The following is a 14,719-nucleotide window of genomic DNA, read 5'->3' on the forward strand; positions in this document are numbered from 1 at the left end:
CTCTTGGTGGCACACAACTCACCTAGTGGTCTAAGTCCAAAGCTGGTGTCTTCTTGACTCCTTTTCTTTTACTGCCCCAAGTCCCATACGCTCTGCCTCCGAAATGTCTGTCCAACCTGGTCACATCGATTCCTCCTGCCACGGTTCAGGCCGTATCATCTCTTTGGTCTCTTAACTGCCTCCCTGCCTCCAGCCTTTCCTGGAGCTGTACTAATGAGAGCTTTTGATGGTTCATCTCAAAACCTCTCTTGGAGCCTCTATTCCCTCCTTACATGGTGTCTTCGTGTGGTCACCATGCCCCAAAGCTGACTTTGCTGCATTCTAGGGCACCGAGAGGAAGGCAGAAGACGACGAGAGAAATGGATCTTTCCCAAGCACCGGAGATCTGGCTTATTGCTTCACTTACATGCTGCCTACAAATGTACCGTGATTCTTTCCCTATCAAATTGACTCCTTTAATCTTTTGTACAGTTCTTTCATCATCCTTGCTGCTTGTCTCAACCACTTTTAAGTCTGCCAACATCTTTCTGATCCTTAAGTAAACAGGATAAATCACTCTGCTGGGAGACACGAACTCTCTGCCCTGCCCTGGCCTTCTGGAAGTAACGCTGATGGAACAGCAGACATGCAGTGGGAGGCTGAGCCTGCTTCTCATGCCTGCATGGAGTGCAACTGTGGAAGGTAATTGTCAGATTACTGAGCTGGAATCAGAACCACCGGAGCATGCAGCCTGGGCTCACCTGGGCAGTCCTGAGAGTCTGCAGGGACAGCTGCTGAGCTTTCGGGGATGCACAGGGCAGCAAAGCTATTACACCTTTGTACACTTGATTCTGGTACTTGGGATTACCGTGGATCAAAGAATCCAACAGAACCTGCACTTCTTCCTGGGTCTCTTCTGACTTAGACTTTGCCAAAAATTCTGCTATGGATCGTACACCTGAGCAAAGGAGAGAGGAAAGGCTAAATTGGAAGGGGTTTGTGAAAATAATCCTCACTCAAGGTTACATAATATGAGGTAATAGGATTAAGATGTATTTAACCAGTCCTGTCCAGTCAAAGCAAAATCGAGGCTCTGTTCTCATGTAGCATCGCTACTGTTTTCACCTAATGCCTAGGTGGCTGGGGGATTTTTGTTTCAACATAGGCATGTTAGCTTGTCAAAATCTGTTTTAAATTTTAAAATGGCTCTGCAAAATGCACAAATAAAACTTGCACTTTTGATTGCTGTATGATAACACATAGATAGCGCTCAGCACTAAATGTTTTTTGACAAATACTACCTTATTTAACCCTGGAAACTACACTGAGAGGGAGGTGTTGGTCACTTTTTAGGATAAATACACCGAGGCTCAGAGAGGCCATGGGGGAGAAAAGACGAAAGAGCAGTGAGGGTAGTGCTTTAAAGAGGGATGTGTGGGGGATGGCATCTCCTGTGCACACCTCAAGCAGACCACTTGGTGGGACAAACTGAAATTACCAGGTTATTTCCTTTTCTCACGGCAATGTAAGCTCTTTGAGGACAAGGACTGTATTTTATTCATCTTTGTGTTCCCAGCACCTTAGCGTATACCTAGCACACATATTCAATGATTTTAGTTCAATCTTATTTCTAGAGTTATTCATAAATGGCTCAACAAATCTTTGTTGAATGTCTGCACGAAAGAGGATATATTTGAAGTGAAGTATTTCCAAAACCACCATGGAAAGATTTGAGCAAATGATAAATCAAGAAAATTGTAGCTCTGGGTCTTCCAGTGGCGATCCGGAGAGAAGCTAAGTGAGTCCACTCTACAGAACGCTTCCTGTGCAACCAGGTCCATGATGCGTTTTCCTCCAGCAGTGCTGGGGGCGGCCCCCAGGGAGTCAGGAGAAGTGACACCCTTGTTCTACGTGGTACCCACCATAGCTTTCACAGATGAGCTCCTTGTATTTCCTGCCAGAGTTTGCAATAACCTGAAGTAGTTTGATGGATTCCTTCTTGTCCTCCTCCTCGATCTTCTTCAGTGCAAGTATTTCCAAGAGTGTTAGGGCCCCTCCAACCTCAAGAAATTCTATAAGATATCGATTACTGTCCAGAGGGATAGAAAAGTAGAAATAAGACATTGTCAAGTTCCTTGACACTAACCTTTCTAAGAGATCTCAAGGACCTTTCTTCATATACTCCTCCTAGCCAGGAAATGTTCGTGGGCAAAGTGACACAATAGTTTGGAAATTCTTCCTTCCAGAAGGAAATGCGGAAGTTAAATACAATGGCCATTTCCTGTGCTTGGATTTCCAGCATCTGTGTCTCTTCTTCTTAAAAGGGCACCTCAACTGTCCCATGGGAGATCACCCCTCCACCACTCACGAGCCATGTGGTTTTGGGAGGGTGAGCAGGTGAAGGTGTGTTATCCTTCTGGCTGCAGTAATTGGTTTGGGGCCAGGCATGTGAGCTAAGTTGGTCCAATGAGGCTCAAAACCTGGGACTTTCTTGGGAACGCTTGGGAAAGACATGTTCTCTTTTTGGTGTGACTGAGCTAGAAGGATACATGTCTGGAGTACTGAGGACTACAACACATGGAGGCCTATGAATATAGAGGAAAACAGAGCTGAGAAATGGAGAAAAAGCGGGAGAAACCAAATACTGAGAAAAGGAGAAAAAGAGGGAGAGACCAAGTACTGATGACATTTTTTGAGCCCCTGGATATAGTCAGGCCTGAAATATGGATTTCCACTCTCTGGACATTTCAGTTAAGTAGTCTAATAATTTCTACTTTTTCCTGGTCCAGTATGAGTCGGTTTCCTGTAAATCACAACCAAGAGGGTGCTGACTAGTGAAGTATCAATGGAGAACATGGGATGGAGGAGCAACTAGACCAGGACCACAGCTGCCACCACCTCTGGGTCCATCCTGAGGGCTACTAGGTACCCACTGATAACTAGAAGCTAAGGTCCCATGTGGTGTGAATGTCAAGGATACCATGAGCCCGGTAGGCAACTGAGACCCCAGAATTTCTCTAGAACAGAACTCACCTGCTTACAGCTGATAAGAAGATGCCAATGGACCTGAGAAGCTTATCTAAACGTGAGCCAGTCATGTAGCTGTACGACAAGTTAAAGAGTGAATTTCAGGGTGGTTTTCCATCCTGTGTCTGATCCCTGATACCACCTATGGCCCAGGATGACCAACAGCTGAACTGTATCCTTTATCTGAGAGGGGCCACTAGGTTGAAGGGGTAGGGGCATGGGGGGTGGTGGCAGGCATGTTCATGGTTCTCCAGGAAGCTCTTCTGGGGTAGTTCAGCCACTTTGGCTCTGACATGCTCTCTAGAGAGTAAGAGGCTCTGATGAATGGAGGATGCATGAAGAAAGCTGGGGGTCAATTTCCGAAGCTTCTCTGTGCCATGACCATTGCACCCTTGGGCTCAGCCCAGTTCATTACTTTATGCCTCATTCTTGGACTTCTCTAAAAATAATCAGCTTCATCATTAATTCTCAATTTTGTACTTGCTCAAAGCTTTATAATGGAGGTCACTATCTTTATGAAGAATTGTGTGTCTTCCTAATAAGAACAACAGGAGATGGTGGAAAAATTAAACTCTGATTTAAAACAACCCCGGTACTTAATGTTAGTTTTTAATGTGAGCTTTTGCAAAAAGCTTCATTGTAATAAAGCACCCAGAGCACGCATCAGCTCGGATACAAGGTATGAAATCAAGCCACAAACAGAAAAGGAACCAGTCAACAATTACTAGGCTCATAACACATCACAGGCTCTTAGAACACTTAAGAAATTAGCTGAAATTATTGCAGCTCATGGAGGATGACTGAGAGCTTCCAAGACTGATAAAGGCTAATGTAATGGGTTGGAGGTAATGGTGCTTTGTTGGGGAGGGAGGGTGCAGGAGGCAAATTATCTCGGCTGCACCCTGGTTCCCAGGATGCCAATAGAAGTAGAGACAGATTGGCTCATTAGGAAAGGCCCTTTACTGCAAAAACAGTGTTTGCTCTGGAGCCAGGCTCCCCTGCCTGTTGCCATTTTAGCTGGGGGCCAGGCTATCAGCCCACCACTCAGCTCCTCTGAAACCCCCCATTTTTGCCTCCATGCCTTCTCAGTGCCTCTTTTCTTCAGCTAGCAGCGAGGCTGACCGACTTTCGTCACCTTTTCCCTCTGTCCCAGGCTAGCCTTATTTTCATAACCACTTCATTATACATATTTGTGGCCCATTATTTCCAGCAATTAGTTCTAGAAGTTTGCCACAACATCAGCAGTAGCTAACAAGTACTAAGCATTTATTGTGTGCCAGGCACTGTGCTAACTGCTTCGCTGGCATGGTTTCATTTAACCCTCAGCGCACCCTGCAGTGGGCGCTATCAGTATTTCCTCTTCCTTCATGAGGAAACAATCTCAGACAGTTTAAGGACATGATCATAGTCCCAAAGTTAACTGATGGAACTGGGATTTGAACCTAGGCAGCCTAACTCAGAGTCTGGGTTCTTACTGTCAGTCCTTCCTGCCTATAGACAGAGGGAGGGAGTGGGCTATCGACACAGATGGTGTTGGAGGTGGGACCGTGTTAGGGATACACTGAAATCGCCTGGATGGTGTATGGGCTTTGGAGCCAGACCATCCATTTTAATCCTTATCTCTGCCACCTGCTAGTAAATTATTCAACCGCTTCAAGGCTTATCTTTCTAATCTATAAAATGGGATGATACTGAATTCCCTGGTGGTCCAGTGGTTGGGACTCTGTGCTTCCACTGCAGGGCCGCAGGTTCTGTCCTTGGTCGGGGAACTAAGATCCCACATGCCTCGTGGTGAGGCCAAAAAAAGAAAAAATGGTGGTTGGGGGAATGATACCAATACCTATTAGGCTTGGTGTTAGGCTCAAATCAGATATTTGTGTGGTACACAGAGTTCAGTGCCTAGAGCATAAAAAGACTCAATACATGGTAACTAATAATTTTTGTTATTATAATATATAAATCTTTAGTTTTACTGATTGGTTCTAGAAGTTCAAGTTTAAAAAAGGGGTTTGAAGCTAATGTGGGATTTGGTGGCAGTCAATTTTACAAAACATAATGATGCTATATTGATTTGTTTTCCTTCAAAATCCACCATAACTGGAGGGGGGGGAGGAGAAGTGGGGGATGGTCACTGATTCAAAATGCTATGTCTCTTCAGCCAGTCTCTTTTCTCTCCTATATGACAAGGTCACAAAAAGTTAGGAAATTATGAATAATTCCAGGTGTAGAAACTGAATATACAACTGTATATTAAAAGCATGGTTTGGGAGTTCCCTGGTGGCCTAATGGTTAGGATTCTGGGCTTTCACTGCTGTGGCCTGGGTTCAATCTCTGGTCAGGAATTGAGATCCCACGAGCCACGCAGCGTGGCCAAAAAAAAAAAGTGTGGTTCATTTAATAAACATTGGCTGAGTGTTCACTAAATGTTGGGTGCTCTGATTAGCACTTAGGACATGGAGAAGAATGATACAATGCCTTGTTTAACACGTGCAATGATTGAGTAAGAAAAGAAGAGGTCTTGGGCTTCCCTGGTGGCGCAGTGGTTACGAATCCTCCTGCCAATGCAGGTGACACGGGTTCGAGCCCTGGTCTGGTAAGATCCCACATGCTGCGGAGCAACTAAGCCCGCGAGCCACAACTACTGAGCCCTCGTGCCCTAGAGCCTGTGCTCCGCAACAAGAGAAGCCACCGCAATGAGAAGCCCTCACACCGCAACGAAGAGTAGCCCCATCTCACCGCAACTAGAGAAAGCCTGCACGCAGCAACGAAAACCCAATGCAGCCAAAAATAAATAAATAAAATAAAATAAAAAGAGGGCTGAACACAGAATTCTTAGAAACACTAATATTTAAGGGGTGGTAGGAAAGACCCTGCAACAGTGACTGAGAAACAGCGATGGGAGAAGGGAGAGAAGAGGAGAGCTTTATTTATTTTTTTACTTTTTATTTTTAAAAATATTTATTTATTTATTTATTTTGGCTGTGCCGGGTCTTAGTTGCAGCACATGGGATCTTCGTTGCAGCGTGTGGGATCTTTAGTTGCTGCACGTGGGATCTTTTTAGTTGCGGTGTGTGGACTTCTTGGTTGTGGCAGGAGGACTCTTAGTTGCAGCATGGATACAGGATTTAGTCCCCTGACCAGGGATCAAACCTGGGCCCCCTGCATTGGGAGTGTGGAGTCTCAACCAATGGACCACCAGGGAAGTCCAGAGAGGAGAGCTTTAGAAAGGGCAGTGGTCAAGCAGGGCTGGGACTAGGGTGTGAGGCGAGTGACTCACTTGCTTCAGGTATGAAATTTTTTTTTTTTTTTGGCCGCGTGGCTTGTGGGATCTTAGTTCCCTGAGCTGGGATTGAACCCGGGCCCTTGGCAGTGAAAGCGAGGAGTCCTAACCACTGGACTGTCAGGGAATTCCCTCAGGTATGAAATTTAAGGGGGCATCAAAATTTCAGTAACTAAATATTTCCTGCATTATTAAAAAAAGAAAAAATAATATAAAAATACACGATGAATAAAATAGCAAAGTTTTAAATAAAGCTAGGATCGGACACTGCCTCACTCACGTCACCCTTTGGTCGAGTGGAAAATGTTATCAAGATAGTGACAATATTTTGGTGAGGTTAGCATCATGAGTTATGGGGACAAAGCCAGATCGTAGATCCTGATGTTTTTCAAAGCACCCCTTGTGGACCACTGGCATCAGAGTCAACCCAGGGCTCTTTTGAAAACTAGAGTCCTGACATACAGATGGCCAAGAGGCACATGAAAAGATGCTCAACATCACTAATTATTAGAGAAATGCAAATCAAAACTACTCTGAGGTATCACCTCACACTGGTCAGAATGGTCATCATTAAAAATCTACAAACAATAAATGCTGGAGAGGGTGTGGAGAAAAGGGAACCCTTTTGCACTGTTGGTGGGAATCTAAATTGATACAGCTACTATGGAGAACAGTATGGAGGTTCCTTAAAAAACTAAAAATAAAACTACCATATGACCCAGCAATCCCACTACTGGGCATATATATACCCTGAGAAAACCATAATTCCAAAGGACACGTACCCCAATGTTCATTGCAGCACTATTTACAATAGCCAGGACATGGAAACAACCTAAATGTCCAATGATAGATGAATGGATAAAAAAGATGCAGTACATATATACAATGGAATATTACTTAGCCATGAAAAGGAACAAGATTGGATCATTTGTAGAGATGTGGATGGACCTAGAGTCTGTCATACAGAGTGAAGTGAGTCAGAAAGAGAAAAACAAATACCGTATATTAACGCATATATGTGGACTCTAGAAAAATGGTACAGATGAACCTATTTGTAGGGCAGGAAGAGAGATGTAGATATAGAGAACGGATATGAGGACACAGAGGGGGGAGGGGAGGGTGGGACGAATTGGGAGATTAGGTTTGACATAAATACACTACCATGTGTAAAACAGATAGCTAGGGCTTCCCTGGTGGCACAATGGTTGAGAATCCGCCTGCCAATGCATGGGATATGGGTTCGAGCACTGGTCTGGGAAGATCCCACATGCTGTGGAGCAGCTAAGCCAGTGCTCCACAATTACTGAGCCTGCACTCTAGAGCCTACAAGCCACAACTACTGAGCCTGCATGCCACAACTACTGAGCCCGCACGACTAGAGCCTGTGCTCTGCAGCAGGAGAAGCCTCCGCAAGGAGAAGTCTGTGCACCACAATGAAGAGTAGCCCCGCTCGCCGCAACTAGAGAAAGCCCGTGTGCAGCAATGAAGACCCAATGCAGCCAAAACAAAACAAACAAACAAAAAACCCAGATAGCTAGTGGGAACCTGCTGTACAGCACAGGAAGCTCAGCTTAGTGCTCTGTGATGACCTAGATGGGTGGGATGGGGGGGCTTGGGAGGGAGGTCCAAGAGGGAGGGGATATATGTATACCTATAGCTGATTCACTTCACTGTACAGCAGAAACTAACACATTGCAAAGCAATTTTATTCCAATAAAAAAACAATAAAATAAATAAATAAATTTTAAAAAAAGAAAAGAAAAATAGAGTCCAGGGACCCACCCTTAATCTACTAAATCAAAACCTGGTGGTGGGGTGGGGAGGCAGACTGGTTATCTGCATTTTAAACCTCTTTTATGCACACTAATGTCTGAGAATATTGGGGTTAACCTAGAGATGTACTCAGCGGATTCCTGTCGGACTTTGTGCAAGGCCTGAGTCTAATTAATAATTTTATCAGTGATTAACTATAAGAAGAGAGAGCTGTGTTTACCTAAGCCTTTAGTTCTGCTTAGCTTCAGAGTCTCTGGTTCATTCATTCCCTTGTTCAACAAACATGTATTAAGTACCCATTATGTGCCAGGCATGTGTTAGGTGTTAGAAATACAGAGAGGAGTAGAACAGATGTAATTCCTGGCCTTGTAGAGCTTACAATCCAGTGGGGGAAGAGAGATATTAAGCAGGTAATAACAAGATGTTATGACTATTAAAATAGAGGAAGTGCCATGAGTATATTTAACAGGGGAACCTAAGCTAGTCTGGGGCTCTGAAAAGGGCTTCCTGAGAAAGTGATGCTTGGATTGAGACCTGAATAATGGAGTATAAATTAGTTAAATAAAGAGGAGGTTTAGGGAAGGGGAGAGGGTTCAGGCAACGAGAAAAATACATAAGAAAAGGGTCTGAGATGAATCCATGGAGTGCTACGGGCATACGGAGCAGGAATATCCTGAAATCCACCCACGACTCAAACTATCACCATCATGGGGACCAAATCTGTCTTCAGCCCCAAGTCTGCTTCTGGGGCTCCTGAGCACTGGCACCTCAAACACAACATGTCCCAAATCAAACTTACCTACCCCCAGACTCACTCCTTTCCTTGTATTCTCTTCCCACATAATGATGTCCCATTCGCCTAGTTTCCCAAGCCAGAAACGTGAGAGTCTGTGGGAGACAAGTGGAGGTGGCAGCTGGGTTAACAGGTAATGGAACTCAGATTCCAGAGAAATGTGGGCAGGGTACACATCTGAGAGTCTTCAAACTGGAGTGGTGTTGACATCCTGACAGTGGCTAGATCACTTAGGCAGAAGCTGAGAGCAAGCGGAAAAGAGGGCTGTGGCTGGAGTCCAGCAAACACCAACATTTAAGGCATGGCTGAAGAGGAGCAGGATGGACAGAAAGAAAGGAGAAAACCAAGAGAACTGGTATCAGAAACCACAGGAAGTGTGTGACAGTGTGTGTGTGTGTGTGTGTGTGTGTGTGTGTGTGTGTGTGTGTGTGTGTGTGGTGATATGGTCTATATGCGCTTCTTTTTGCTTTCCTTCTCTCTCGCTCTTTTTTTTTTTTTATTGAGGTAAAATTGACATAAACATTACATTAGTTTCAGGGAAGAATGTTTTGAGAGGTGGGAACGGTTGGCTGACAAATGCCACTGAGGGGTCCTGTATAAGGTCTGAGGATGTGGTCACTGGGTTTTACAATTAGAAAAGCATTGGTAACCTTGGCAAGACCTGTGTCAGTGGAGTGGAGGGGATAGAAGTCAGGCTGCAGTGGGTGTAGGAGAAAGGGAGGCGGGGAAGGTCAACAGCCTTTTCAACAGGCTTCAGCACGCAGGGCAGAAGCAAGGTGGAATATAGGTTCCAGACAAGGACTGAATTAAAATTTTAAGGTGGAAGAGATTTGAGCATACATAAATGCTGATGAAAAATCTGGTAATGAGGCAAAAGTGAAGGCTATAGGAGAGAACGAATAAAGTCCTTGGGGAGATGGGAGGGGATTCAAGCGCAACACAGAGTATTAGTCCTAGACAAGGTACACCCACTTCAACTCTGCTGGGAGCAAGAGGGTTAGCAGTGAGAATGAGGATATATTTATAGATTGGGAAGACAGGATGTTGAGGGAGTTCTTGACTTCAGGGATGGTATTTTGATCACTAGATGTCCTGTTCTAAAATCTGAGAAAGAATCAGGAGAAGAGCTCCCTCAACTATCTTTGTTCCTTTTCTCTCTCTCTTTTTTTTTTTTTTTTTTTTTTTTTTTTGCGGTATGCGGGACTCTCACTGCTGTGGCCTCTCCCGTTGCGGAGCACAGGCTCCAGAAGCGCACGCTCAGCGGTCATGGCTCACGGGCCCAGCCGCTCCGCGGCATGTGGGATCTTCCCGGACCGGGGCACGAACCCGTGTCCCCTGCATTAGCAGGCGGACTCTCAACCACTGCGCCACCAGGGAAGCCCCCTTTTCTCTTTTGAAGATTGCCTATTTGTTTTCCTGTTCAGCAAAGGATACGTGAGTCTAAGCCAGGTGGTCAAGCGGACCAGGAACAAGCTGGCTCCCTGGGAAAACTCCTGCTCCAGCTCAGGGGCAGTCTTGCCTTGGTTGGTTTCAATGAAATTGTTGAGGATGTGACTCCTTGTGACTTTGCCAGCATTGTCCCAATCCTGTAAAAAACTCAAGAGCCGGCTAATTGCTGCCTGCTCCTTTATAGAAGTCATGATCAGTGAGTCCTCAAGTTGGCTACAGAGGAGGGAAAACAGACAGGTTACCAAAGTATTCAGAACCATGCAAGGCCTGTAGTTACTCTGTGAGTTTTGCTTTTCCAGCAATCATCTGGAGGCAGGGTGAGCCTCTGTCACCCTCATGGATGTAGTGACGTTCAAAATACACCTCTAGGACTGGTCACCTGCTACTTGAACAGGGAGGATCCAGCTGTGTTGTCATGGAATTAAGAATATACAATATAAATTTTTAGCTCTTTGGCTTCTCTGCTGGTGCCCGCAACTAAAAGGACCACAGGCTCCGGGTGATATGCAGATGCTGCCTAAAACCATGGCCTTTCGCAGCCCTCACCTCACACAACATCAGAGACTGGGCCCTTAGAGACCCAGGCCCCTCTTATGCCAATCAGCCAAGGTAAAATACTCCTTAATCTTGTACCTGTGGCCTTTAGACTAACTCTCTTAAAAACAACTTTTAAACAAAGTTAGTGGGAAGAAAAAGTTCTCATTAATGGGCTGTGGTTTGTAGGAGTCTGTGTCCTTGGGAGAGTGTTTTCAGTGGGGGAGGGAAGGTTTAAAATAAACCTGCTTTCCAAAAATAGTTGTGATTGAAAGTGTTATTATCCATAACAAATGTTAGTGCTGATGGGAGAGAGACATGTGTGATTCTTTTGTCTAACAGACAAGTGAAAGTCATATTTCACATTATCATGGGGTTTTCTGTGCTTTACAGAATATTTGTGAAACATTACTTGCCGGGCCATGATTGATATGGAGAAAACAGCTTGTGTGTAGGGGAGATGTGTATTTCACGAAGACTGTTCAACATGAAATTTACAGTCCCATAAAGTGCTTCTACATCTTCGCCAGAGATATAGTTAAAAGGACTTTACAGTCTGAAACATCTTAAAGTTGATTCTAAATTAACGTTTCCTCACATGTATTTGAGATATTGATGGGGCCCAACTCTCAGAATTTTATCAGGAAGCAATTGAGGCATGCTAAGACAGACAGACATACACACCAACCTCCACTGCTCCTCAGAGGACACCGGGTATGTGCTACCAGGAAGGGCGCCACGTAGCCTCAGGGATGGAGCCAACTACAATATCCTGTCAGCCTTAACAGCCCGGTGAATAACTGTGGATCAACGGAAACACAAAAATGACCAAAACCCCTCATGGGATCAGGCATCAATCATTGTGAATGACATTACAGCCCTAAGTCTGAGAATAACTTACAGAGGCCATGGGCACCTTTAACAGCCAAACTGGACTCAAGAAACTGGGGATGAGTGGCTGTTCTAGACCCCAGGAAGGAGGGGTTGATACACCACCAACAGCAGGAAGCAGCCTGTGCCCCTCCCCTGCCGTGGATGGACCGCTTCTAGGATCAAAACTCAAAGTGCTATCAGAGATGCACCCAACAATTCTAGAACACCAAGGGTGGGGAACTTTCAGCTGGATGCTCCATATTATGGCCCCTCGGGGTTTCCTTGGATCTGTCTTCCCCATCAGCTTTTTTTTTTTTTAAACAGGAAAAGAAAACTGACAAATGGCAGCTTTAAAGTCATAGTGATACAGCTGTAAGTCATACATATGTAGTAAAGCACTGTGCAAGGTGATGAGGGAGCACACGTGTGAAGAGACGCACCGCACTGCCCTGGCCTGGAGGAGCTCCAAATCTCGTAGTAGGTGGGGAAGAACATGAGATATAGAGTCAGACTGGGTTCAAGGCCCCACTGCCCACCTGACGAAGTAAAAGAGTAATAGTACCTCCCTCCCCCTTTTCCATCCTCCAGTCTCACTCCAGAGGCAATCACTTTTAACTCTTTTGGCTATTTCTTCTGGCGTTACTTCTATTTGTCCAAATAATGAGTTTATACTACTTGCTATGGGCTGAATCCAACAAATCCATATGTTCAAGCCCTAATCCCCAGTGCCTCAGAATGTGACTCTATTTAGAGATAGGGTCTTTAAAGAGGTAATTAAGTTAAAATGAAGTCATCAGGGTGGGGCCTAATCCAACATAACTGGTATCCTTATAAATGGAGATTAGGACACAGACACATAAAGAGGGAAGGCCATCTGAAGACACCAGAAGGCAGCCATCTGCAAGCAAAGAAGAGAGGCCTCAGAAGAAACCAGTCCTGTGACACCTTGATCTTGGACACCTTTATCAGAGGTACAGAACTGTGAGATAATAAATTTCTGTTGTTTAAGCCACCTGGTCTGTGCCACTTTGTCATGGCAGCTCTAGCAAACTAATACATTACTATTATTTGATTCGTCAATTTTAGGCACTATTTATTTCTGATTATGAGGAATTAGCTCTCTTGCACCACTCTAACCCCCATTTTTCTCCCCTCATTCTCACAATATAGTTTTCCACAATTTATAGTTAAATCAATAGTTAGTGTTTACATTATTGACCAAGTAAATAAACACTGTTCATTCAAGCTGTAAACTACTATTACATTTTCCTTCTCTTACAAGATGGTTTTACCTGGAGTTGATAATTGTTTCTTTTTTCATTTGTTTAATTTTCTAAGTACTAGAGCTGTTTTCTTCTAAATATTCCAAACACATAGCAATGATCTTTCCGAATGTTCAACCCCTAACTGATCAGTCCCATCTTCTCCCTAGAGAACTCTGTCCCAAGGACCTCTGTCTTTCTGCTCCAGTTTGGACTGGCTGCTTGCTAAGCTTGGTGTACAAATGTTGTCCTGGGATTTCCTTTTGCCTGTCTTCGCTATTGCCCTATTTCCTGGATCCACCTCATCCTCCTTGGTTTACTCTCTCATTTTGTTGAAGTACATTCTCCAGTAGCTTCCTAAGAAATGAATTTTCTTCTGTGTCCCTGAAAATCTGAAAGTGTTCTGACCTCATGTCAGATTGGCTGGGTGTGTAATTCCAGGTTAGAACAAGCTTCCCTCGATTGAGCATCCCAGGGTTGCTGTTGAGAAATCTGACATCATTCTGATTTCTGTGCCTTTGTCTGTGGCTTGTTTTTTCACTCTTGATGCTTTGCAAACCTTTTCTGAAATTGTATGATGATATGCCTTGGTGCAAGTCTTTTTCAGTTATTATACTAAGCCTTCCATGCTGTGTCCTTCATTTTTTGAAAATTTCTTTAACAGGCAACAAACTAGACTTTTCATTGAGAAACTCACAAATGTCAGTCAGTGGAGAGTTTTTTTTTTTTTTTTTCTTTTTTCCCCACCTGGGATTCTCAGGGCATCTGGAGAAGAGTTTTCTACTTTCCCAGGGAGGATGAGAGGGTAGGGGTGCTAAGTGCCTGGCTGCTGCATCCTGGGGGTGGGGTGGGGGAGAGACTAGGGCTGCCACCATGCAGTGTGTAAATCTTCCCTCCATCCCTCAGTTTTCCACCCTGTATCTCAACCCTGCCCTTCAAACCCTGCCTGAAGTCCCTGAGTATGGAGGCCTCCAGAGTTCCTCCTTATGCAGCAAGATAGTTTAGAGTAGTCGTTTGGCTTTTGAGAGCAGAGCTCTGGGGCCGCAGCTAAGTGCTCTGCACACAGACTCCAGCCAAGCCCCCATGTTTAGCCCTGTACCTCATTGCTGACCTTCTGAAGTAACTCATGCTTCCAAGGCATTAAGCGTCTTGGAGATTAAACTGGATGAGCTGATTTGCTTCTTGTTGGTAATCTCCTCTGGTTGGCAGCTGGTTTGTAATTTCTTAGGATGTTTCAAGCCAGGTAACACTCCCCCACCTGCCTTCTACTTCCATATATCCGTTGACTTTCATCTGCTGTTGCTTCCTTCTCTGAGCTTTTGTAAATTAATACCTTTTATATTTCTTTAGTGTTAAGTCAGCAAGGTTTTGAGAGGTAGGAGGAAATACGGGGGGCAGCCATGTTTAATCAAGGGACTACAGCCACATATTTATTTTAATCTCAACTTTTCTTCAAAATAAGATTTGATAATGATTGAAAAAAAAACCCTAAAACCTAATAAATACAGTTTTAAAAAGAATTAAAGAAAGAAAACTGGGAAAAGGGAAGAAACGTACCACTTTCAAGAGTTCATATTACATTTGTAGGCATTATGACTCCCAAATCCATATTTTCAGCCTGGGCCTCCCTCCCAGGCTGAGAATATGATTAAATGACCACAGACATCTTCCTTGGTAGGTTTCACACACTCTTCAAATCCATAAGTCCCAAACTGAACTCATCAAGCCCTCACCCCTGCTCCTTTCCCT

At 44.5% G+C, this 14,719-nt stretch overlaps 2 protein-coding genes across 2 annotated transcripts in view; both read right to left on the reverse strand.

Moving 5' to 3' along the window:
* The window catches only part of LOC131767788 (armadillo-like helical domain containing protein 1), a 33,998-nt gene extending 22,418 nt beyond the window's left edge, over positions 1 to 11,580 (reverse strand). The window contains exons 1-5 of the mRNA XM_059083181.2: positions 11,524 to 11,580; positions 10,287 to 10,514; positions 3,013 to 3,081; positions 1,902 to 2,068; positions 741 to 937 (exon numbers count right to left, since the gene is read on the reverse strand). Coding sequence (XP_058939164.1) covers positions 741 to 937; positions 1,902 to 2,068; positions 3,013 to 3,081; positions 10,287 to 10,492 — 639 coding nt within the window. The 5' untranslated portion in view covers positions 10,493 to 10,514; positions 11,524 to 11,580. The remainder of the gene's footprint in view (positions 1 to 740; positions 938 to 1,901; positions 2,069 to 3,012; positions 3,082 to 10,286; positions 10,515 to 11,523) is intronic.
* Positions 1 to 14,719, reverse strand: part of RPS8 (ribosomal protein S8) — a 396,253-nt gene that overhangs the window by 267,971 nt on the left and 113,563 nt on the right. The gene's annotated exons all lie outside the window — the stretch shown is intronic.

The sequence above is a fragment of the Kogia breviceps genome, chromosome 1, assembly GCF_026419965.1.
Source record: "Kogia breviceps isolate mKogBre1 chromosome 1, mKogBre1 haplotype 1, whole genome shotgun sequence".
Taxonomy (NCBI): domain Eukaryota; kingdom Metazoa; phylum Chordata; class Mammalia; order Artiodactyla; family Physeteridae; genus Kogia; species Kogia breviceps.